Source organism: Acomys minous (assembly GCF_964271855.1).
Source record: "Acomys minous genome assembly, chromosome: 7".
NCBI lineage: Eukaryota > Metazoa > Chordata > Mammalia > Rodentia > Muridae > Acomys > Acomys minous.
The window spans coordinates 112,550,815-112,575,696 of NC_140488.1; the positions used below are offsets into that span (position 1 = coordinate 112,550,815).

General features: G+C 46.4%; 1 protein-coding gene across 1 annotated transcript; it reads left to right on the forward strand.

The window, feature by feature from the left end:
• Positions 1-679: 679 nt before the first annotated feature.
• On the forward strand, positions 680-22,162 carry NYX (nyctalopin). The gene is made up of 3 exons (XM_084790889.1): positions 680-792; positions 1,109-1,186; positions 20,031-22,162. The coding sequence occupies exons 2-3, from the start codon at positions 1,165-1,167 to the stop codon at positions 21,437-21,439; spliced, it is 1,431 nt and encodes a 476-aa protein (XP_084647015.1). The 5' UTR covers positions 680-792; positions 1,109-1,164; the 3' UTR covers positions 21,440-22,162.
• The last annotated feature ends 2,720 nt before the right edge of the window (positions 22,163-24,882 follow it).

Genomic DNA, 24,882 nt, shown 5'->3' on the forward strand with positions numbered 1-24,882 from the left:
TTCCTGCCCAGCTCCCAGGCACCGCTGCAGTTCTTGCGTCTACTGCAGGCCACAAATCAAATCGAGCAGTAAGAGTTTACACCCAGGCCTGGTGAGATTGTAAAACCTCAGCTGGATTCTGAATACGAGGCCCGCCGGACTTAATGGCTTTAGGTCAAACCCGGCTGCATGCCCCAACCCCGAAGCCCCTTGCCTGCGCTCAAGGGCCTCTGCCACTTTCTGCCTGGGGATCATCCACCTCTCCAAACAGATGCAATCAGCAGTCTGCAATTCGGGCAAAACATGGCTCTGTTACACTGTCCGCTCCCTGCTCTGGCCCTCCAAGTTACATAACACGCCCTTTTTGAAAAGACCCGTAATACCATTTGGTAGCAGGAAGCCGATTTTCTGACTGCTTATTCCTGGTGGGTGGGGCTAGGGCTGGGGTCAGGGAACTGGGCAGAATGTGGGAAGGGTTTAAAGAAAGGAAGGGGCCCGGCAGATGGAGAGGGCAGGAAGGCTCCGGTGGCCAAGGTTTGGGAATAAAACTGATTGGTGTGTCAGCAAAATGTGTCATTGGCTTTGGCGATTCAAAAGGCAGACACGTTCTCTCCTCTCTGCTAATCCTCATCTGATACAGAGGATTTTCCAGCCACTATATCTCAAGCAAGAAACATAAGCGGTCAAACCTGCACGTACAGCACAGCCTTTGCTCTTCGCCCCCTGTGTGTCCCCTGCTCCAGCCTTTATTTCTCATTGCACCATTTTGGAGATGGAGGGGCTGGGGGCGCTATGGGCAGACCCCCCAGGATGGTAAGAGGCATTTGGGGGATGGGCCGTTAATGGTTCTCTGCAGAGGCTTTCCACCATCTGTTTTCTTGCTGGTTCCTGAGAGATAACCTGACTTGCTGTCGGCCCTTAGCCTGATGAAGAGTTTCCAAATGGACGGGACGTAGTGAAATTGGGGCGAGCACAACACTAGGAGCCTTGCGGGAGAAATACATGTGAGGAAGGGGAAGGGGAAATGACTGGGCAGAGAGCTAAGGAAGCGTGAAAGTGCAGACAGGATTCCCAAGGCACCCCCACTTGGGTATCCTATGACATGGTGACCTGCCCTTTCTCCACTCAGGTAGGGATCCTACAGTTGAATGGCTCTAAGCCACCAGGTGCAAGGAAGGCCAAGGGATGCTGACTCTGCTTCTGTATGGTGAGTCCTGATGCCAGTGGCGCTGGGAGGGCAGGGGTGGCGGAAATCACAGGGCTCCAAGTGGCTTCAAGTCACCGCTGTGTCTGGATATGCTTTCAAATCAGATGTCCTTGCTGTGTGGGTGTGGGGAAGAGCTAGAAAATGAGAAAGCAGTAGGTGGGTAGGGTTCCCCCCTCTCTTAATTTGTTTATAATGAAAAACTCCTGAGTCAAATATAAAACAAGGTTCTTTTAAAAAAATATTCATATACTCTTATGTTTTGATTGTGAATTGATCAGTGTTTATAACCCAAAACCAGTGATTTTCTAGACCCACTATTTTTTTTAAAAAGATTTATTTATTTATTTTATGTATGTGGGCTCTGTTTTCATGCACACCCAGAAGAGGGAATCAGATTCCATTATAGATGAGCCACCATGGGGTTGCTGGGAATTGAACTCAGGACCTCGGGAAGAACAGCCAGTGCTCTCAACCGCTGAGCCATCTCTCCAGCCCTAGATACACTACTTTAAAGTCAAGGTGGGCATGTGGCTCAAGCCTTTTAGTCTTAGGAGGCAGAGGTAGGTGGATCTCTCTGAGTTTGAGGCCAGTTTGGTCTACATATCACCTTCCAGGGCTACACAGTTTCATATGTTAAGCCCATTTAGTGAAAAACAAAACTCCGTTGGGGGAAAAACTATTTTCCTAAAGGGAGAAAGGAGACAATGAAACTGTGGCATTATACATGTTTAAATATTTTTACTTTTTAAAGCTTTGTGTGGATGTGTGTTGAACCAGGGTCTCATATAGTGTAGGCTAGCCTTGAACTTGCTATATGGCCAAGGCTTGCCTTGAATTTGTGGCACTCTTCTTGCCTTAGCCTCCAAGCTAGGATTACAAGGGTGTGCCATCACCCCCCCCCATTGCCCCCACCTCCCACCCCATCAGTATACCAAAGAAAGAGCTGTGCCTGTGGCTCAAAGGTACAATGAGTGCTTAGCGTGACTAGGGTCCCGGGAAGCATCCCCAGCACGGCAGAAAACAAGCTCGTCTGTCCACACTTGGCACAAAATGCTTTCTTCAGCGGCTCATATCTCAGCTAGCCCACGTGGGGAAGGGGGGTGGGGTAGGAATCTCCCGGTCAGTTCTTCAGTACATGATTCTACACAAAGAATCTGTTTGTCTGTCCTGTGTGGGAGAATTAATCGCCCGATGTTACGGTGATCTATGCAATGATCTGTATATATGGTACATGGTACAGAATATTTTTCCAGGCGATTCTAAAATACTAAGTGACAGTGTTTTGTGGTCTAGTTTTCTTTATGCCACTGTCTGACCAAAAGCAACTGAGGGGAAGAAAGGATTTCTTCAGTTCGCAGTTCTAGGCCATGGTAGACATTGAGAAAGGTCAAGGCAGGAACCTTGAAGAAAGGCTGCTCGCTGTTCCATACAGCATTACTTTTCACCTGGGAACTCAGTTCATAGCCAGAGAAGTGCAGCTTGCTGGTGTGCCCACTGGCTTATGCTTAGCTAGATTTCTTATACAGCCCAGGACCACCTGCCTAAGGATGATGTTGCCTATAGTAGGCTGTGCCATCCTACAATCAACTAACAATCAAGACAAACCTCACAGATACGCTCACAGGCTAATCTGATTTAGGAATTTCATCAACTGAAGCTCCTTTCTAAGGCGACTCAAGGTTGTGTCAAGTTGACAGTGAAAGCTAACCAGAACACTCTATATTCTGTCTATTTTTTTTTTAAAGAGTGGGAGATAATCTGTTCCATCAAGCAATAGATACAGTGTGCACAAGGGATGCTATAAGGGGGTACATCTTTGTCTTTGAGAAACCTGCATTCCTTAGCAGAGAGTCAATCAATAAATAAGGAACCAAAACCAAAACTCATCAATGGGGCATAGGGCACATCATGATAAATAGCATATGACTTCTTGCTTGAGGAGCCTCCAGAGGACAGAGGCTGACATTTATATAATCACGGAAAGCCAGCACCTTGCCATTTCCCTTCCTTAGAAAGGAGACGATTGATTGAGTCATGAGGACAGAATGTTTGCTTCCAAGAGCCAGGATTATTTTCAATACCTACCCAAAACTCTGCTGCCGCTCACAGAGTTCAGACTGTATTCAGATCCTGCGTGCTGCAGAATGGAGCTGTCTCCGCTACGGAACCCTGAGCGACATCCAGACTGCTTGTGACAGTTTGGCAAGCTCAGTGGTGACATCACTTACTAACAATAGACACACTCAGAATTAATGAGCAGCACCACATCCCCTAGTGCTTTCATTTAAAACACACTCCAGCAGCACGGAGACTATTTCTCTGATGACGAGTCACAGCAACGGGAACAACATGTTCCCAAGAAGCAGGCGGGGAGAGCGATCTGTCTCCTTGGCTGGGGGGGGGGAGGAGGGGGGAGACTGAGGGAATCAGAAGTGGCTGTGAGCCCAGGAAATGGGAGGTAAGACTGAATGGAGCAGAAACAGTTTCCCGGGGACATGCTGGGAGTGCTTCCGACAGATGGACATGTACAGACACACCGACATCCCTCCCCAGTGTTACCAGTCTCCTAGCTCCCTGTTGTTCACAGCATCAAAGTTGAATTCCAGAACTTGATTTCAGGAATCCTCCATACACTGCTTCTCTATCCTGAGTCTTTAGAGTGATCAGGGTTTGTGTTTCTCTGTCTTAGAGTCTAAGAGGTGGTAGGTACCAAATTATGGTTTGTTGACTTAATGCGTGCCCTCACTCGTACTAGTTTTTTAGGTCTCCATCTAGAAGGGTAAGGATTGCATTTTAAAAGAAATCGATAGGAAAGTAAAAATCACAAGATGCCAACAATAGGAAAAATGTGAAGGCCACCAAGCAAGCCTTGGTGAGAGCGTGAGATGACGGGAATGCTCCTGTTTCTTTGGCAGGAATATCAAATATAGCAGCCATTTTGTAGAGCAGCTTTGTGGAAAGGTCAATATATTTCTATGGCTCAAGCAGTCCTCCTCCTAGATAAGTGAGAAATGAAAATACATGTCCATAACACACACACACACACACACACACACACACACACACACACACACACACACACACACACACGCTTTCCATTGTCCATCATGGCCAAGAGGGAATGGTGGAAGGGATCAGGAAGCAGGAAAAAGGGACTACAGGAATGGAGGGGCATGATACATTCCCAAGGACTCGTTTACTAGGCCTAGATCCTCCAGCTAGGAACCACTTCCTTAACTTCCATTCAAAATAACTCCAGAAACTTGAACCAAGCATCAATACCGGCATCTACCGGAGGCCACCTCATCCTTAGACAGTAGCACAGATCAGCAGGTAAGGGAATAAGTTAGGCAAGGCACCTCTGCTGTTTACCACAGGCTAGTCAACTCAGAATTAAAAAAAAAAAAAGGAATGGTCAGTGGAAGAACCCCATAAGCATACTGTTGAGTGAAAGAACCATTTGCAGGGCTGCAGAGATGGCTCAGTGCTTAAGAGTACTGGCTGCTCTTCCAGAGGACCTGGGTTCAGTTCCCAGCACCCACATGGCGGCTCACACCTGTCTGTCTGTAACTCCAATTCCAGGCAACCCGACTCCATCACACAGGCACAATGCTGGCAAAACATCACTGCACACAAATTAAAAGTAAATACTTTTTCAAAAGAAAGAACCATTTGCTACTGTTTCTTTCTTTTTTTTTTTTTTCTTTTTGGGTTTTTGAGACAGGGTTTCTCTGTGTAGCCCTGGCTATCCTAGACTCACTCTGTAGACCAGGCTGGCCTCGAACTCACAGAGATCCGCCTGCCTCTGCCTCCTGAGTGCTGGGATTACAGGTGTGTGCCACCACGCCCAGCCTTGCTACCATTTCTATGAAATCCTACAAAGGCAACAAGCAGCTTTGTTGTCTGCAGGGACTAGGAGAAGCTTTCTGGAAATTTGATTAGAGATGCTGTCGGTTGACATGGTGGGTCGCCTACTGAACTGCACTTTAAAACAGGTATGTTTTTGTATGCCACCGCGCCTGCTTTTATATGGTGTTGAAGCCAGGACTTCATGCTTGCTAGCTATGCGCTCTACCAACTGAGTCAGTCAGTAACCAAAATGAGTACGTTTTATTGAAGGCAATCTTAACTGTACCTCAAGCAACTGGACTTAAAAGAAGAAAGCAGGAGTGTAGGAAGAGAAGAGCTGTACTCCAAGGGGAATTCCCTCATTGTAGAGTCAGATACTGTGGCATGTTGAGGAACACATGTAGGGGATTCACTGATGCTATCAACATGGACCAGGGACTCTTGATTTTGAGTGACAAGAAATATGTCATTCATATGGATGTATTGTTTGTTTATGTATTCCCTTATTGTTAGGAATTTCCTCTTTGGGGCATGTTTTTGGTTACTATACCAAAATACCCAAGGCTAGGTACTTTATAAAGAAAAGAGGTGAATTCAGGTTATGGCTTTGGAGGTTAAAGAATATGGCACTAGAATGTACTGAGCTTTGGTGAGGGTCTCATACTAGATGAATATACAATAGGAAGGAAGTATATCATGAGACAGGAAACAAGAAAGATTCTGGGGGGGGGGGAGGTGCCAGGCACATGCCTGTAAGCCCAGCACTCAGGAGGCAGAGGCTGGGGCATCGGGATGAGGATTTTAAGGCCATCCTTGGCTACAATAAAGAAGTCAAAGTCAGCCTGGGCTCCACGAGACTTTGTCTCAAAAATAACTAAAAAGGAGAAAAAGGGTGTGGAGTGGGAAGGAACTAGTGAGATGGCTCAGTGGTTAAGAGCACCGGCTTCTCTTGCAGAGAACAGGATTTGATTCCCTGAGCTGGCTTACCACTGTCTGTAGCTCTAGTCCCAAGAGATCTGACACCCTGTTCTGGCCTATATAGGCACCACATAAAAGCAGTGCACAGACATAATGTAGGCAAAGCACCAATAGACATAAAATAAAAATAATGAAAGAGAAAGAAAAGGCCCAGCACCCATCATCACAGCGTTGACTTTTTTTTTTCTTTCCTATTTCTTTTCTTACAAGTCTTTTGGTACCTAGTCAGTTTTATATATATTGAGTGGATTTGCTGAATTATAAAGGTTCTCCGGCTTTTTTTTTTTAAATAAAAGATTCATGTAGCTGGGCAGTGGTGGTGCACGCCTATAACCCCTGCACTTGGGAGGCAGAGGCAGGTGGATCTCCCTGAGTTCAAGGCCAGCCTGGTCTACAAAGCAAGTCCAGGGCAACCAAGGCTACACAGAGAAATCCTGTCTTGAAAAGAAAAAAAAAACCAACCAAACAAAAGAGTTTTAAAAATATGTATTTATTTATTTCAACTGCTGAGCCATCTCTTCAATTCCCTCTTTTTCTTCTCGTCACAAAAGGTCCCTGCATGGCGCAAGAAGCATGTTCTGGGGTCACCTGAGGCCAGAGGCCATGGCATGGTGCCCCCCCTGGTGCCTTTCTGCTTCCCCCAGTTAGCTCTGTTTTGAAAACCCAGCACTGGGGGAGCATTTGCCAGGAGTGGGAAGAGAGTGATTTCTAGAGCCAAAGTGGCTAAACAGATTCTGCGGAAGCCAGAAACCAGACCACATTTTCCCATACTATTTTAGTTTTGTGAGGTGCAAGTCTTTTTCAAACAATGAGAATAAAAAAAAAAAAAATTCCAAGCTCAGCCTGTGGTTGGAAACTCCGTGAGTAACCGTTCCCTTGCAAACCTCAGGGGGGAAACACATTTTTGCAGAGCCTACTGCCTCCAGAGAGAAACTCCCCAGCTGCTCCATCCATATTAAGATGCCATTCTGTGGGGCGCCCGGGCCTGGCCAGCGATGCCTCCCTGTACCTTGGAGCTGGTCCATCCATCTCACCACGTCATAAACTGACAGTTCTTTTCTGGTATTTGTCCAGATTTAGGGACACCTTGTAACTTAAAAAAAAAAAAAACTGATGTAAAATTCACATAAAAATGTACTATCTCTTCCAAGTGTGGCATTTAGCACAATTACAATGTTGTGCAACCGTCACTTTTATCTAGTCTCCAAGCTTTGCGCTGTCCCGGAAGTTTGAAAATGTTGTGCTTTTATCATGCGCTTACTCGCAGTTTGCCTCTCTTTTCAGCTCTTGGCAACCTGTAATCTGTTGTCGTTATGGATTTGCCTGTTGCAGCCATTTCCTGTAAATGGAAGTAATACGCTATGTGGCCTTGTGACTAGCTCATTTCCCCGAGCATAATTTGTTTTGCAGTTTTGGGGGTTGAACCTAGGGCCACTCACATGCTACGTAAATCATGTCACTGAGCTATATCCCAGACCTCTTTTTACGTTTTTTTTTCTTCTTTTTAATTTTTTTGAGACAAGGTTTTTCTACATATTCCTGGTTGTCCTGGATCTCACTATGTAGACCAGCAGGCTGGCCTTGAACTCACAGAGATCTGCCTGTCTCTGCCTCTCAAGTACCGAGATTAAAGGTGTATGCCACTGTGCCAGGCACTTTTTTGCGGGGGGTGGGCGGGGGAGGGCTCCCTATCTTGTCCAGACTGGCCTTGAATTTGTGATCATTCTTCCTGAGTACCTGGGATTACCGAACTGTGTGTTTTGCCTGTTTTTGAAATTCCCCCTTCATCTATATTTTGGCCTGTGCACATGACTTTTCTTTGTGAGGTGGGCTAGTCCAGTGTATGGTACGTCACATTTGCATATCCATTCGCTGGTTCGTCGCCATCAGTTGTTCCTACTTTTTGGCTATAGTTTATAGCGCTGCCATGATGTTTGTGCGTATCTGACTGCTTTTCTTTTTTGTTTTTTGTTTTTTTGTTTTTGTTTTGTTTTTTGTTTTTTTGTTTTTTTTGGTTTCTCGAGACAGGGTCTCTCTGTGTGGCCTTGGCTGTCCCGGACTCACTTTGTAAACCAGGCTGGCCTTGAATTCATAGTGATCCACCTGCCTCTGCCCTCCTGAGTGCTGGGATTAAAGGCGTGCGCCACATTCCTTTGTTTATATGCCTATGAGAGACATTGCTAGCCCACTCAGTTATTCCATGCTACACCTTACCACTTTCTCTCTCTTTACAGATAAGGTATTACTATGGACGTCAGGCTGGCCTTGAAACCGTCATCCTTTTGCTTAGCCTCCTGAGTGAGGATTACAGGTGTGTGCCCCAACTCCTAGTTTACCACATTTGGCACAACACAGACAGATCCCATTTTTACAAAGTTGGTTCAGAAACACTCTTGTTTTAGCTTCACGTTGGAATCACCTGTGGAGCTGGATTTATTTGGTCTCTTTCTGTCTCTCTCTGTCTCTGTCTTTCTGTCTCTCTGTCTCTCTGTCTCTGTCTCTCTCTCTTTCTACACACACACACACACACACACACACACACACACACACACACACACGGTCTCTCACCTGCTGGGAGCTTGTGAAGTAAGCTAGCCTGGGTGTGTCATGAGCTCTAAGGGATTGGCCTTCCCAGTTCTTCTCTTTATATGGATTCTAGGGGTAAAACTCAGGTCCTTTCCAGCACTGTGTAGACTGAACTGTCACCCCAGCCCCACTTGTGGAACCTGCGACCACATAGGGGTTTTTATACAAGAAAAATAAAGCGAGCCAGGTGTGGTGGTGCATGCCTTTAATCCCAGCTCTCGGGAGGCAGAGGCAGGCAGATTGCTGTGAGTTCGAGGCCAGCCTGGTCTACAAAGTGAGTCCAGGACAGCCAAGGCTACACAGAGAAACTCTGTCTCGAAAAACAAAAAACAAACAAACAAAAACCCCAAAAAAACAAAACAAAAACAAAAACAAAAAGAAAGAAAGAAAAAGAAAGCGAATTAAGTCTGTTAAAAAATACTAAGGTTCTGGCCCAGCACTTGGCTGGTGGAGACCAGAGGGTTACAAATTCAAGGCTAGCCTGAGCTACACTGTGAGTTCCAGGCCAATCTGAAGTATATAACAAGACCTTGTCTCAAACAAAACAAAACAAAACACAAACCCCCACATACACACAAAAAAGCAAGCAAACAACAACAAAGCCAGGGCTGTGGATGTAGCATCTGAGAGGCAGAGAGCTTTCCTAGTATGCACAAGGCCTCGGCTTCTGTGCCCAGAACTGACAATTAAACAGATAGACAAAACAACAGAGAAGCACGCCAACGCTGGAGCCCGTCCTTGTTATAATTGGCTTGGGCACTGTGAGTTTAAAAAACTCCCCATGGGATTCTGATGTGTAGTGTGGCTGGACTTTGCAGTCTTTCCATAGTAATAGCTTCAATGTTCTGATACCCGATGATATGTCGGTTAGCTTTCCATTGCTGCAACAGAAATACCGGAGCTAAATAACTGCCGAGGAGGAGGTACTATTCACCTCATGCCTTCAGGTTTCAGCCTGTAATGAGCTGGCTGTATTGCACTGTGTTGTGTTGTGTTGTATTGTACTGTATTATATTCCGGTGAGGCAGAATATCATTGCGGCAAACACACAGCTAGGAAGGTGCGCATGTGTGCTGAAGACCTAGTATCCCTTCACAATGGCACATCCTCAGGCCTTTCCATCTCCCAAAGGTTCCATTACTTTCCAATAGTGCCATAGGCTGGGGACTGAGCCTCCAGCACATGAGCTTTTATGGGATATCTAATCTAAACAGAACACCTGGTGTTTTGCTTCCTACTCTGGGACATATTTCCACTTGGTTTTGAGGGGATTTGTCCCTTGATGAGCTTTAATCCTGTGACAAGTGGCTCATGGAGTCCACTTCTGGCTTCGCCCAGTGCTTTCACAGCTGTCTCAAGCAGTACAGTGCACCTGCTCCTCATAGCTGTCCACACAACACAGATAGGAGAACTGAGTGAAGTGGATATTTTGCCTGAGGCTTGAAAAGAGGGGAGCAGCTTGGGGGCTCCAAGAGACTGAAGTGGTAATCAGGGAGCCTGCATGGGTGTGCTCTGGGCCCTCTGCATACATGCTATCCTTGTTTAGCTGGGGATGTTTGTGGGATTCTTTAACAGTGGGCATAGGGGTGTCTCTGACTCTTGCCTGCGCTTGGGACCCTTTTCCTCCTTACTTGGTTGCCTCGCCCAGCTTTGATATGAGGGTTCATGCCTAGTCTTATTGCACCTTGTTCTGCTGTGTTCAGTCGATGCCCCTGGGGGGGGCTGCTCAAAAGAAAACTGGGTGGAGATGGGGGAGGGGAAGAGGTGCTTGGGATGTATTGAATGAAAGAAGAATAAATAAAAATGTAAAAAAAAAAAAAAAGAATAAGACAGAAGAGAGCAGAATGAGAAAGCAGGTATGACAGCAGCCTTAGTGTATGAGAGAAGTACGGCATGTCCTCGGGGAAAGGATTTGAAGATAGAATGTTTTGGAAAGGCTCACCTCTGAGTATGCCAGGCCGGTCTTGAGCATTTCTTGTCATCCCCTCCCTATTCCTTAGACTGAAGAGGAAAGCACCGAAACCTTTCCTGATTTCCAGATGGATCCATCCCCAAAATACTGCTGTGAGAGGAGGCATTGCTAGGCAACTGACACATGAATTGACTTTCTGTTCTCACAAACTGCAATGTTTATTTTAATTGGACAAATGGGCTCTTCTGGCCAAGGTTTTCCCCTGGAACTCCGCTCAGGACAGCCAAGGAGATTTGTTTTTGAAATCATCACTGCTGATTCTGAGAGAGGCAATGTTTTTTTATCGGGCAATGTCAAAGTCAGGACTGTCCTGACCCTTCTTAATTCACTGTTACACATTTTCTGTCAAGCAAACATTCCTTTTCGTTCTGAATTCAGGTCATTTTCTTGGGCAAAAGGTAGTGTTCATGGTTCCTTAGGGGCAAAGAGGAGGGGCCACAAGGAGGGAGGCCTGTACTATAAAAATGAAGGGGGCTGGTTGTGTTAGCTTTCCATTTCTGGAATAAATACTCAAGGCAGAAAGCTTAGAAGGAGGGAAGGTCTATTTAGACTCATAATTTCAGAGGTTTCCATCCATGCTCACTCGGCCCTGTTGCTTTAGGCTCTAGATGGCAGTGAATATCATGGTGGGTGGCCGGTGGCAGAAGACTGCTTAGCTTCTTGACAATTCGGTAATCAAAGGGAGAGGAAGGCAGGGGCTGGGATGCAAATAGTCCCTTCTTCAGTAAGCTCTATTTCTTTTGTTTTTCAAGACAGGGATTCTCTGTATAGCCTGGACTCACTTTGTAGACCAGTTGGCTTCGAACTCACAGAGATCTGCCTGCCTCTGCCTCCCCGAGTGCTGGGATTACAGATGAGTAAGCTCTATAGCTTAAAGGTTTCTCCTCCTAGTAGTTCAAGAAGTTTTGGACCAAGCTTTAGCACAGGGACCTTTGGAAAGACATTTCAGAGGCCAACTAGCACACCTGTGTTAGGCTGTCGCTTCAAACTCTCAGCAGGGGTGGCAAGATGGTTCAGTGGGTAAAGGCGTTTGCCTCCAAGCCGGATGATGTGAGTTCAATCCTTAGAATCCACATAGTACAAGGAAAGAACTGACTCCTACAAATTGTCCTCTGACCTTCATATGTATGCTGTGGCACACGCATACACCACACACACACACACACACACACACACACAATTGGCTGCAAACTATAGGACCTACTCTAGGCTGTAGAGGAGCTTATTTGGTGACACTGGGTATTTGTAGCCTTCTTGATCGGAAGCTTCCCTGACAGGAGCCATATTAGGAAGTGTGAGGCAGTAGGCACCTCTAGCACAGACCCACACCACTGCCAGTTAGTGGGCACACCTGCACATGGGAGACATGTTAGGTGCTGGGTAATCCGTGATTCCACCTGCAGATGATTTTTTTTCTCACCACTGTGTAAATCTGAAAGTTAGGCGTCTCTCCTGCCATTCTGTCCAGAAAATGGTTTACTGCCTGAAGCTGCCTTCTGTTTCCAAGTCATGCTGGCTATCTTTGCGACAAATCTAGGTCAGTTACTTTGGGCCCGAATTGCTAGAGAAAGTTAGGAAGGAGAGTTCGGGCTTCTAGGTAAATGTAGAACAAGCACTTAAAAGGCATCTTCTTCTCTGCTGTCAAATGTCTACTATACTCAGTGACCAGTTCGTTGTAAGGAACAGAAATCCAATTATCCATGCAGATGGTCTGATTGGATTTCTGAAATGGGAACAGGGAACTAACCAGAAAGTTCTAGCAGGGTCTGTGGGAACTCAGATCTATTGCTCTCTCTGTACACAAATGAACCGAATGTCTTGGGTACATTCTTAAATCATAACTGAAACCAGATTTCCAGTGGGCTACAATGAGGAGGGAGGGCTGGGCTTTTGGGGAGCTGATAGGTTATGAAAGAGGAGCTCTCAAGATCAGGATTTTTTTTTTCTGACCAGGTCTCAGCATGTATCCCTGTGTAGTCTGGAACTCATTTCGCCTGCTGTCATGAAGGAGGGGCTCTTAAGACTGAAGATGCTTTACACTTTTTTCTTTTCTTTTTTTCTTTCCTTTCTTTTTTCTTTTCTTTCTTTCTTTTTGAGAAAGAGTCTCACTCCATATCCCTGGCTGGCCTGGCACTGGCCTGCTTCTGCCTCCTTAGTGCTCGGATTAAAGGTGTGCGTCCCCATGTCTGGCCAAGGACTGGTGGGCCAGAGAACTCTTCAACCCCTTCTGCCATGAAGACAAAGCATGAAGATGGCTGTCTATGATACAGGAAGCCAGCCCCCAACCAGCCACTGGATCTGCTTTGATCTGAACTTTCTCAGCCTGCAGAACCATGAGGAATGTTTGTTTACAAGCAATTGAGCCCAGTTTGTTATGACACTGGCAGTAGAGGGACAGTACCCTGTCCCTGGCTTCCTTAAAGTGTCCTTGGCTTTTGTTTCTCCATAGCTTTGAGTCACACGCTGTTTTTTGTTGTTGTTGTTAGTTCTTGTTTTTGTTTATTAATACAAGATATGCTATAGTAGCTCAAGCTGACCTCAAAGTTGTTATGTAGCCAGTGATGGTCTTGAACTCTTAATCTTTCATCCACCAAATGCTGAGATTACAGGTTTGCAATCACCACACCCAGATCACATGTGGCTTTGATGCAAGCCCTAGCCCCAGTGCTAGGCAGGCCTGCACTCACAAGAGCTTGCCGGTCAGGGGCTTAGTGCTTCTTTGGTTTTCATGGACAAGGGATGAATCCAATTAGATATGCTTACATCAAAGTGTCCACCCATGGTGCAACCAGCTGTGCCTGGGAGGAGGCAGCAGAGACCCATGGAACTCTGAGTGGGGCATGTTTTCTTAGAAACAGTGATTGGCAACAGCTGCTATAGAACCATGGCCAATGAGTGCCAGAAGGGCCCTTAAAGGTCAGAAAGTGAAGTTCTTTCATACCATAGTTAGACACAAGAGTTCAGATTAGGTATGTGTGGGCTAGGAGACAGTAAGGCTTAGTGGAAAGATAAACAGAAATTAGTGCCACTTAGCACCCGCCCCCAATTTCACTTTCTTTTTTTGAGACAGGAGAATAATGCTTAGGGGAAAGGCTGTCAGAATTAATGAAATAATATTATGAATCTATAAATAAACACTTATTAAACTTGATTATTACAGTTAGGCATGATGGCATACACTTGTAATTTTAGTACTTGGGAGGCTGAAGCAAGGGGATTATGAGTTCAAGACCAGCCTGGACGACAAGTGAAACACTGGTTCAAAAATTTTTTTTTAAAAGTTGGTTCTTATGAGAGTCATAGAAACCCATAAAAGTTGAGTGGCATTATAACATGTTCTAAACTATTTGCTATATTCACTGTTCATGAGGTGCTATTCATTGTGCATGGTGTGAGGTAGGGATTGAGACTCTTTTTTACTTTCTGAGGATTGCAATAGGCAGGTCCAATTTGTCCTGGTCTACATTGAATTAATCTTGTTAGCATAAATTTGGGAAGTCTGGTGGAGTTGATAAATACTATGGGGGAACCTGGAGTCCCCGTTTCAGGGTTCTTAGTCTTGTTAATAAAAGAATTTGGCTGAGCATGTGGCACATATCCTTAATCCCAGCGTTTGGGAGGCAGAAGCAGGGGGATCTCTGTAAATTTGAGGCCAGCCTGGTCTACACAGGGAATTCCAGGCCAGCCAGGACTATATAGCGAGACTTTGTCTCAAAAAAAAAAATTGAGAACAGACGCTGAAGAAATCTTGAGGACAATTTTATTAGATTTTGAAAGAAAAAAAAAAAACCCCAGATCAGGCAAGCTGCAAATGAGCTTAAAATATTTTTTTAATGTATGCTTAGAATGGACACAGAAGGAAGAAAAGGAAAAGTTACACTTTTCTAAGTAATTGAGAAAGGGCAAATAAACTAAAGAGCCTGCGTGGCTCCTCCTATCCTTTTAGTATGCTTTAAGGTGAACCCGTCTTCTTGGGAGGTAGAGCCTTGGCCAGGTGACTGACCAGCTCCATTGGATTAACCCTTTGAAGTTTTGGTAGCTCAGAATGCTACGTTTCTATCCAGGACAGAGAAATTGTCGCCTCAGCCTCTCCACAGATCCAGGGTATTTTAACAGCCTTGCATTGACTCTTGGGGAGTGGAAGGTCTTTATAAAAGTCAACTCATGTTTCTTTTCATCCTTTATGTTACTTTGTCATATTTTTCACTCGTGTATGTTATAAACTCCATAATACGTTGCTATTTTTGTTTTAAATAGTCACTTGTCTGTTAGGCAATTAAGGTGAGAAAAAGAAGGTTTTGTATATTGAGATACTCACTACCATTTCCACTGTTCTTCTTTATTTTCCTATAGCTTTTTGTCTGGCTTCATCTACCTACAGAGCAGGTGCATAGGCATCTTAGATATGAGGATTACTAAGGAAAGGTTTATTATAAAGACGATAAAATAATTTCCAGGGAAAGATGGCTATGATGAGTGAAAACATGGGGACCATGACATTCGAAAGAAATAGAGGAACTCACCAACCAAGGGCCATGCATGGTGAGGACCTAGACCCTCTGCTCAGATGTAGTGGATAGGCAGCACAGTTTCCTTGTGGGTCCCACAATATGGGGAGTAGGGACTACTTCTGACATGGACTCTGGTCCCCATATGTTGATCACTTCCCTCTGGCAAGGCGGCCTTGCCAGGCCACAGAGGAAGAGGATGCAGTCAGTCTAGATGAGACTTGATAGGTTGAAGTCAGATGTTAGGGGTGAAGGGCTCTCTCTTTCCGAGGACTAGGGGAGGGAGGGAGAGGCGATGAAAGAGGGGAGGTGGGATCAGGAGGCAGTGAGGGAGGGGCCTACAATCTGGATGTACAGTGAACAAATTGAAAAGAAAAAAGAAAGAAATATAGAAACTCTAAATACAGCCAACTCTAAAAGAGCTGGCTCAGTCAGTAAGCTGTTCGATACACAAGCATGAGGAACTGCTTTCAATTCCTAGCACCCACATAAAAAGCAGGAGCTTTGAGATTACAGCCTGTAATCCCAGTGCTGAGGACCCAGAAACAGGAGGCTCTGGGGTTTGCTGACGACCCCGTCTAGCCAAATAGGAGAGCTCCAGATTGAGCAAAAAACTGTCTCAATACGGTGGCGACTGAGGAAGACACTTTCTGTTGGTCTGTCCTACACACACACACCCACAGCCCCCCCACACACAAAAAAGTATGTTTGTATGGATGTACCACATTTGTTCATCTGTTGATGGGTATTTGTTGTTCCTATCTTTTGGATGGTATTAATAGTGCTACTATGAACACTCCTGTTTGAGTGTTTGTTACACCTGTTTACAACTCCTTTGATTACATACTTAGGCTTGAACTGCTAGCCACCCAGTGGCTACTGTTATATCTTGTAACATCGTTCCGCCCCCACAGATGAACTCCCATTTTTATAAAGTTGGTCGGCTTGGGTCTTTGGTTTCTTACTTTGGATGCATATTGGGATTAGCTCCTTGGACTTTTACAAATATCAATGCTTGGTCCCATCCTTCAAGATCTTGATGCAATTAGCTTGGGTTTGTGAGTATTAAAAGCTCTCATGTAATTCCAGTGTGAAGTCCTGGTTAGCACACATGCATAGACCTTTCTTTGCAGTCTCCTGGTAGCAATAACTATGGGCATAGTGTAGCTATCAGCAGAAATATTCATCTGATAGAAGATACTCTGCTATGCTTGCAAGAAGAACCCACCACAATATGTTATTATTATTATTATTATTATTATTATTATTATTATTATTATTATTACATTTTAAATATTTTTCTTAGTACTATGCTTTTTTGGTTGACTAATCACTGACCTAGTCTTCATACCTCGTAAGATAATACCAGGGTTTTGTTGTTTGTTTTGAGAATTGACTTGATTTAAGTTTTGCTTACTAATCCAGTAAGTTTCTGTTCCTCATGACTATCAAAGTTTCAGAGACCAAAAATAGGTCTGTAATGGTGATATATTGAATGTTTTGTAGAAATGTAAAATAAACTACAATCTACTTTTTGAAACAGGGTATATACCCATATGGTAAGTGTCCTTTTTTTCATCATGGCAAAAAAAAAAAAAAAAAAAAAACCTGACTCAGTGGTAAAAGCAAGTATTCCTCTTCCAGAGCACCCAGGTTTGGCTCCCAGAACCTGGCATTGGGTGCCTTACAACTGCTTACAACTCTAGCTGTGGAGGATCAGATGTACTCTTCTGCCCTCTTTGGGCACCACACTCACGTGCACAGTGTGGCTCGTGGCTTCAGAGGTTTCAGGTCACACCCCTTCTGTTTCGGGGCCTGTGGTGAAGCAGTACAGCATGTTGAATGGGTTTGGTGGAGCGGAGTTGCTTGCCTCATGGCCATCAAGAAACAGAAGGAAGAGACTATCAGTGCTCTGCCCCTCCCACTTGTTCTTCCTTTTCCTCCTCCTCCTCCTCCTCCTTGTTCTAATTTACTTTGTAGATCAGGCTGGCTTCGAACTCACAAAGATCCGCCTGCCTCTGCCTGTCAAGTGCTGGGATCAAAGGCGTGCGCCACTGTGCCCAGTTCCTCCCACCCCTTAACAGTGCACTCAGCTATGAAGCAGCTCTCAAGATCCAATCACCTATCAAAAACCATTGAGACTATTGGATTGGGGCTTTGAGATATATTTTTAGATTCAAAGCACAAGGTTTAACAATTTAATTGTAAAAAGGAATATACAGCTGCTAGGCATGGTGGCACATGCTTTTAATCCCATCACTGAGAAGGCAAGACGCAGGCAGATCTCTGAGTTCGAGGCCAGCTTGGTATACAAGGCAAGTTCCAGGACAGCCAGAGTTACACAGAGAGCACTGTCTGAGGGGTGGAGGGAGAGGCAATATACAATGGAAAGCTTCATTCCACATGTCTTGATAACATTTTAAATACATTAAGAACCACCTTTTTGTTTGTTTGGGTTTTTTTCCCCTCTGTGTAGCCTTGGCTGTCCTGGACTTGCTTTGTAGACCAGGCTGGCCTCGAAGTCCCAGGGATCCATCTGCCTCTGCCTCCATAGTGCTGGGATTAAAGGCATACGCCACCATGCCCGGCCCAAGAACCGCCTTTTTGACCTGTTGCATTATACATAGTTGTGATAATCTATACTATAGACAATAGTACAATAACATAATATAATCCTCTAGAGCTGGAGTTACTGGCAGTTGTGAGCCACCCTCGTAATCCTGAGTTGTCTAAGAAGAGAGTAGGATGAAGGGCTGCTGGTAAGGAAATGTGATACTTCAACTTGACCTAGTTGGAAGGGTTGACAAGAACAGGTTACTTCTCTTTGACAGAGGACTGGAGTTAAGGTATTTTGGGCCCTGCTTCCCTAGCAGAGTATATCCCAACCGAGAGAGAGAGAGAGAGAGAGAGAGAGAGAGAGAGAGAGAGAGAGAGAGAGAGAGAGAGATATCTTATTCACAGCCAATCTGATGGGACAGGTTCCAAGAATCTTGCTGGTAGCTTGGTGTCTATCTCACAGTTGTTAGGGAGAAGGAAAAGCTATATCAAACTTCCTCAACAGCAGAATATTGAAGTAGCCCGTTTTCAGTTGAGCACTCGAAGGACAAGTCTGAAAGTGCCAAACTCCCTTAGGAGCAGCTGAGAAACCATGGAGTGTTCCCAACAGCGGAAGTGCTGAAAGCTGAGCAAGCTTAGAGACAGCAGCAAGCATCCCGAGTACACCCCTGTGTTGTCTATGCCTTCAATTCCCACAGGGACTGGAGAGGCGAGGTACTGTGTACATGATAGGAGGGACCAAATTACAGGCAGGGGGTGGGGGTGGGGCGGGGATTTGCTAGAAACTGGGCAGTTTACACCTGGGCACCCCCTTTCCTTATACAAACAGGGAAATTGGACACTGCCTGAAATTACTTGGTTGGAAACTGAAAATGGTCCATTCGTCATCACTGTCTTCCCCTCCCCCCTCTTTTCTTATGTATCATTGGCTGGTCTTGAACTCATTATGGAGCTGAAGATGACCTAGAACTTCAGCTCCTCCAGCCTGCACCTCCTGAGTGCGCTGGGCTTACAGGCATATGTACCAGACACCTGGTTTATGCAAGGCTACAGATGGACCCCCAGAGCTTTGTGTGTGCTAGCCAAGCAGTCTACCAACCCAGCTACGCGCCCAGCCTCAATACTGCTTTTTCTATTGGTCCTCAGACTAGGCTCCGTACCATGCTATCCTGTCGGCTGCCAGTGGCAACCACACAGGGAGAGGGCAGGTTTTGCTGACTCTATTTGATCATTCACTGGAATTCTCAGAAGGAAATGTATAAGCAGTTCTCTCTCCCAGTGTGATGCAAAACAGTTTTCTAGAGAGTGCAGGCTGGTGAAGGAAACTGAACTGCACAGTGTCTGTGATCATTTCTTTCAAGGTGTAGGAGGTCACTGATATTATATTTAATATGCTAACCTTGAAACAAAGAGAGGCCACCCTAGGGCTGGTGAGATGGCTCAGCTGGTAAGCACACCTGCCACCAAGCTGATCTGAGTTTGATCCCTGGGACCCACGTGATAGAAAAAGGGAACAACTGATTCCTGCAAGTTGTCATCTGACCTCTACATGTACACACAAGACACAGGCACAAAATAAAATAAGACGAGGGGAAAAAAGAGGAAACAGGGATCCTCATCGGGACAAGAAAAACAAAACAAAACAAAACAACAAAAAAAGATTGTCATGCCCTTAACTCGTAACCTGATAACCAGCCAGGGATACCTTTTCCTTTATAGACAATGTGTGGCACGTACTTGTCCCTTGTCATAAGATAACAAAAAACCCCCACAGGGCGACTCACCAGCCAGTGATCTTGGTGAAAGGGGCCAATGACACTAATAGAAATGTAACTCAAGCCTCACATGTAAGTACATTTCCGAAGAAGCCACATTAAAAAGGTAGGGCCATTTGACATTAATATTCAACCTCGGGTATCATCTAAAAATCCCATTTCAACATGTAACCCATACAAAATTGTTGCTACAAGATTTTACTTTTTGGCATCCTCTGTGTACTTGGAGTACTCAATTTCAAATGGTCAGGGGCCCATGTGGCTACTGCACTGGGCAGCACAGGCCTTAATGTCGGAATATAGTGACACCTTCATTGATTCCCCTACCCGCTCAGCCAACAAACCTTCTAAGTCGCATCCTAAAGGCATACAGTGATCTGTAGCATAAGGAAGCCTAGAGAAAAGTTGGATGTAGCGACTATAGCACAGCTTTGGCTGATTAAGGTAATTGGAAAGCAAAGGGAAGGCACTCTAAGTGGGGGAAGTATGTGTTGGTAAACAGGTGATGGAAAGAGGCCATTTGATGGATGCAGGGCTCAGTGGAGGGTCCGCAATCTGTTGCTGGGATGACCTTTGACTAGTGTTCTTTGTCTTCTTCTTCTGATCCCTCTCTTCTCCAGCGGTGGTCTTCGGCCTGCCCTGCACCTGGGCCACCGACGCCTGCCTGCGAGCCTGCCCTGCCGCCTGCACCTGCAGCAGCGTGGAGCGTGGCTGCTCAGTGCGCTGCGACCGTGCAGGCCTCTTGAGGGTGCCCACTGAGTTTCCGTGCGAGGCGGCCTCCATCGACCTGGACCGGAATGGCCTGCGCATCCTGGGCGAGCGGGCCTTTGGCACGCTGCCCTCTTTGCGCCGCTTGTCGCTGCGTCACAACAACCTGTCCTTCATCACACCCGGCGCCTTCAAGGGCCTGCCGCGCTTGGCCGAGCTGCGCCTGGCGCACAATGGCGAGCTGCGTTACCTGCACGCGCGAACCTTCGCGGCTCTTGGTCGCCTGCGCCGTCTGGACCTGGCGGCCTGCCGCCTGTTCAGCGTGCCCGAGCGTCTCCTGGCTGAGCTGCCCGCCCTGCGCGAGCTCACGGCCTTCGACAACCTCTTCCGCCGCGTGCCCGGCGCTCTACAGGGTCTGGCTAACCTGACCCACGCGCATTTCGAGCGCAGCCGCATCGAGGCTGTGGCCTCCAGCTCGTTGCGGGGCCTGCGGCGGCTGCGCTCGCTCAGCCTGCAGGCCAACCGCGTGCGCGCCGTGCATGCCTGGGCCTTCGGCGACTGCGGCGCCCTTGAGCATCTCCTGCTCAACGACAACCTGCTGGCCTCGCTCCCGGCCGCTGCCTTCCGTGGCCTGCGCCGCTTGCGCACGCTCAATCTGGGTGGCAACGCGCTGGGCAGCGTGGCGCGTGCCTGGTTTTCTGACCTGGCAGAGCTCGAGTTGCTTTACCTGGACCGCAACAGCATCACCTTTGTAGAGGAAGGCGCCTTTCAGAACCTCTCGGGCCTCCTGGCCCTGCATCTCAATGGCAACCGCCTCACCGTGCTCTCCTGGGCTGCTTTCCAACCTGGCTTCTTCCTGGGCCGCCTCTTCCTCTTCCGCAACCCTTGGCGTTGTGACTGCCACCTGGAGTGGCTGCGCGATTGGATGGAGGGCTCTGGGCGAGTGGTCGATGTGGCATGTGCCTCCCCGGGTTCGGTGGCCGGCCAGGACCTCAGCCAGGTGGTCTTTGAGCGCTCCTCTGATGGCCTGTGTGTGGACCCTCATGAGCTGAACTTCACCGCGTCCAGTCCGGGCCCTAGTCCAGAGCCAGCGGCCACCACAGTGAGCAGGTTCAGCAGCCTCCTTTCCAAGCTGCTGGCCCCAAGGGCCCCTGTGGAGGAGGTAGCCAACACCACCTGGGAGCTGCTGAACGGTTCCCTGTATGCCAGCCTCCCCTCCCATGGCGTGGTGGTCTTGGGCTGCAAGGCCACGTTTCTCTTCACCTCTTGCCTCTTGCTCAGCCTGATCCAGTACGTGCTATTGGGCCTGCCGAGGGACTGACTGCCACACCGAAGCGACCCAAAACCTTTTGACCAAAACGGGGGAAGGTTTGTTTGTTTGGCTGCGATTAGGAGTGTCCGTAGTGAGAGGAGAGGGAACAGGATTGGGGTTGATGATAAAAAGAGTTCTTGCTGAGGATGGAAGAAACACTTTGTCTCCAAAGATGTTAACCCTAGGCAGAGGAGAACTCTGGGAAATGCCCCTAGTGTGGGTATACATTTCTGCTCTTCTCACACGGGCATCCGTTGATGGGTAGGTGAGAAATGGAAGTTCCCAGGGCTCCCATCCGCCCAGCTCCAGGCAACAGTGGCCACATGGCCTAAATGAAAGCTGGACTCAATTGGCTAAATACTATAGAACTATGTCAGCTCTCCTGCCTCAGTAGCCCACAAACCCAACCCCTGCCTTTTGTCTCTCTACCCCCAGGGGCTTGGGGACAACAAGACGTAGGAAGGTGGACAGGACATTAGCGAACGGGTGTGGGAAAGACTTAGACCCAAGGCAGGTCGTGGTTGCTGAGGTCTGAGGTGTGTGTCAAGGGGCATTTAAAGCAAAGATTCACCTCTTTTATGCCACAATTGATCCCTTTAGTATAGACACTGTCAGACCTATATTAAGGTGTGTTTGTGGACCACATTTATAAAATGCTAAAATTAAAGTTAAACCAGTTCTTTTTTTTTAACGTAAGACTTTTTTTCCCCCCAAAGTCTTTCGAACAGTATTGTGAACTTCCAATGTGTTGGGACCGTCTAAGGAGGCACCGAATCCTTTTTTCTTAGCGTTTCTTTTTGTGGGAAGAGTGTCCCTTCCCGCAAATGCTTTGTTAGTTAGCAGGGCAGAGCATCTCCAGCTGGGATGATTCCGTTAGGCATGGAAATTATTATGAGCTACTCGCATAGAGACTGATGAATGGCCAAGAGGGAACAAAGCAGCAAGGCCCCGGGAAGGGGGGAACTCAGATTTCTCAGGGTAGGAGTTAGCCAACTACTAGCACCTACAGTGAATGGTCAGGGGCTCTGAGCGTGCAGTGTATGAAGGCATAGATGCCAAGGCCCACCCAGGGCCCCTGACATACCAGCTTTTCTCAGGGTGATGTGGAAAAGAGTAGAGGTTGACTGTCTTGCCAGCTTCAGAAGCAGCAGCTCTTTGGGGCCCTGGCTAGGAGGGTAAGCTTTGTAGGTTGCCTTCTAGGGGTTTGCCCATGGGCTGGGGGTTGTGTGTTAGTGGTAGAGGGCTTGCCTAATAGGTCCTGGCTTCTATGCTCATCATCGAAGATAACCAAAACCTGATCAGTCACCCGCCCATCAATAGTTGGCAGTACAGGCAGCCTGAGATGAGGACAAGAAGTGCAGGTTCCTAACAGGCCATCAGGCGATCAGGTCAATAAATGTGCCACGTGTCTGCTAAAAGGATGCTCCAGTCCGTCTCCACACTGTGAGCAGTGACAGCTGTATTTGTCAAAGTCCTGGAAACGTGCGTCTTCAAGTGCTGATTTCCTTTCTTTGTATCTAGAGGGGTGAGTTTCCAAAAAGCCACACGGATCCGGGTATGGCAAGCTGTCAGTGGCAACAATGCTTTTTCTTTCTTTCTTTCTTTCTTTCTTTCTTTCTTTCTTTCTTTCTTTCTTTTTTTAAATGAGATTTTATTCTTTGATAATTTCATACGTGCTTTGTGTGTGTTTGTGTGAGGCATTGTCTCACTGTGTAGCTGGCCTTGAACTCATGACCCTATTCACTCAGCCCCCCCACCCCCACCCCCAGAGTTATAAATAAGAGAAATCTTTAAAAGCAAACACAAAGCATGAGGAGTTTGTGTAGCATGTGTTCCTGCGTCCCATCCCAACACAGCATCACACACACAAAAAATCCCCAAATCCAACATTAACAAAAACAGGATAGATTAGGAACGTCACAAGCTGTCTTATGTGAAGTAACACTAAGCATTGTGTTGTGTGAAACCTGTAATTTGCATGTGTTTGTTCAGACTGTGTGTATTTGTGTGTACTACATTGCTATAATTTATACTTTATGGTAGGGTCATAGTTTAAAAATGTGAAAGCTCCTGGTCTGGAGCATGCGTTTTTGTTTTTGTTTTTTTTTTAACTTTCAAAATTACATATTGGGGAGGCACTCTCATGCCATGCCACGGGTGGAGGTTGGAAGACAGCTATGGAAGTCTGTTCTTTCTCTTTCATCCACGTGCGTCCTGGGAATTGAATGTGCATGGTCAGGCTTGGTGGCAAGCATCTTTACCTGCTGAGCTAGCTCACTGCTTCTTGAGCATGTATGCTTCTAAACAGACAGTTTACTTTTGGGGATGGAGAGATGGCAGAGTGGCTAAGAGCAACTTGCTTTGTAGACCAGGCTGGCCTCAAACTTACAGTGAACCACCTGCCGCTGCCTCCCTGAGTGCTGGGACTATAGGTGTGTGTGCCATATTTTGACATTTTTCATACGTAGATAAAAGTCGCAAGAATAGTAAAATGAATATTTTGGCTATTCACCTAAGTTTTCCAATTGTTAAGATGTTGGTCATATTTTCTTTCTCTCTCTCTCTCCCCATTGTATTATTTCTTACTAATAGTTTGAATTGCAAATATGACCCTCCCTTTAAGTACCTTAGTGTATATTTCCTAAGAATGAAGCTATCCTATCAGTATCATTATCAACCCCCCCTAGGATATCTATAAGTGATAAAATACTATTATTTAAAATTTTACTCTTTGGGGGTTGGAGCTAGTGTGTGTGCCTAACATGCACAAAGCCTTGGGTTTGCTTTGGTCCCCAGCACTGCATAAACCAGGCGTGGTAGCATATGACTGTGAGTACTCCCAGCCCTGGGGAGGTGGAGGCAGGAAGATCAGATGTTCAATGTAATTGTTATCTGTATAGCCAGTTCTTGGCCAGCCTGGGATACATGAGACCTTGTCGAAAAAATACAAACAAAACCACTGTGGTCTTGGGGTGTGGCCTAGTGGCGGAACAATTGCCTAGCAAATATAAGACCCTGGGTTTCATTTCTAGAACCAGACACAAACTTAAAAAAAAAAATACTCCATGTTGAAATGTCAACAACTGTGAAATGACTTTTTTTTTTTAAGTAGGCATTTTCTCAGTGGTAGAAAATGAGATTCCTAAATCTTGACCTGTCTTCATTTGGCCACAGTGCTCACACTCTAAACCTATTCATTGACTGTAATGTTTCAGAACGAACTGGTTCTTTGACCGTCTTACTTTCCAAATGTGAGAATCTGATGAGGTCAGCAATGTTATTTGCTCAAGTGTGCGCTGTGGCCATGGAGACGGAAGGAAGAGCACTGGAGTCCAGTGCCTCTGTGTTTGGGTAACCATGGAAGTCCACAGTGGACACACAGTCTGGGTTACTGAGGAACAAAGTGTCGCCTTGCGAGTAACATCCTTCTTTCATTTGGAATGGTTCAGGAA

Coding starts and splice junctions, on each gene's coding strand:
- NYX (XM_084790889.1), top strand. CDS start 1,165: ATGCTGACTCTGCTTCTGTATG. Junction 1,187..20,030: donor GCTGACTCTGCTTCTGTATG/GTGAGTCCTGAT, acceptor TCTCTTCTCCAG/CGGTGGTCTTCGGCCTGCCC.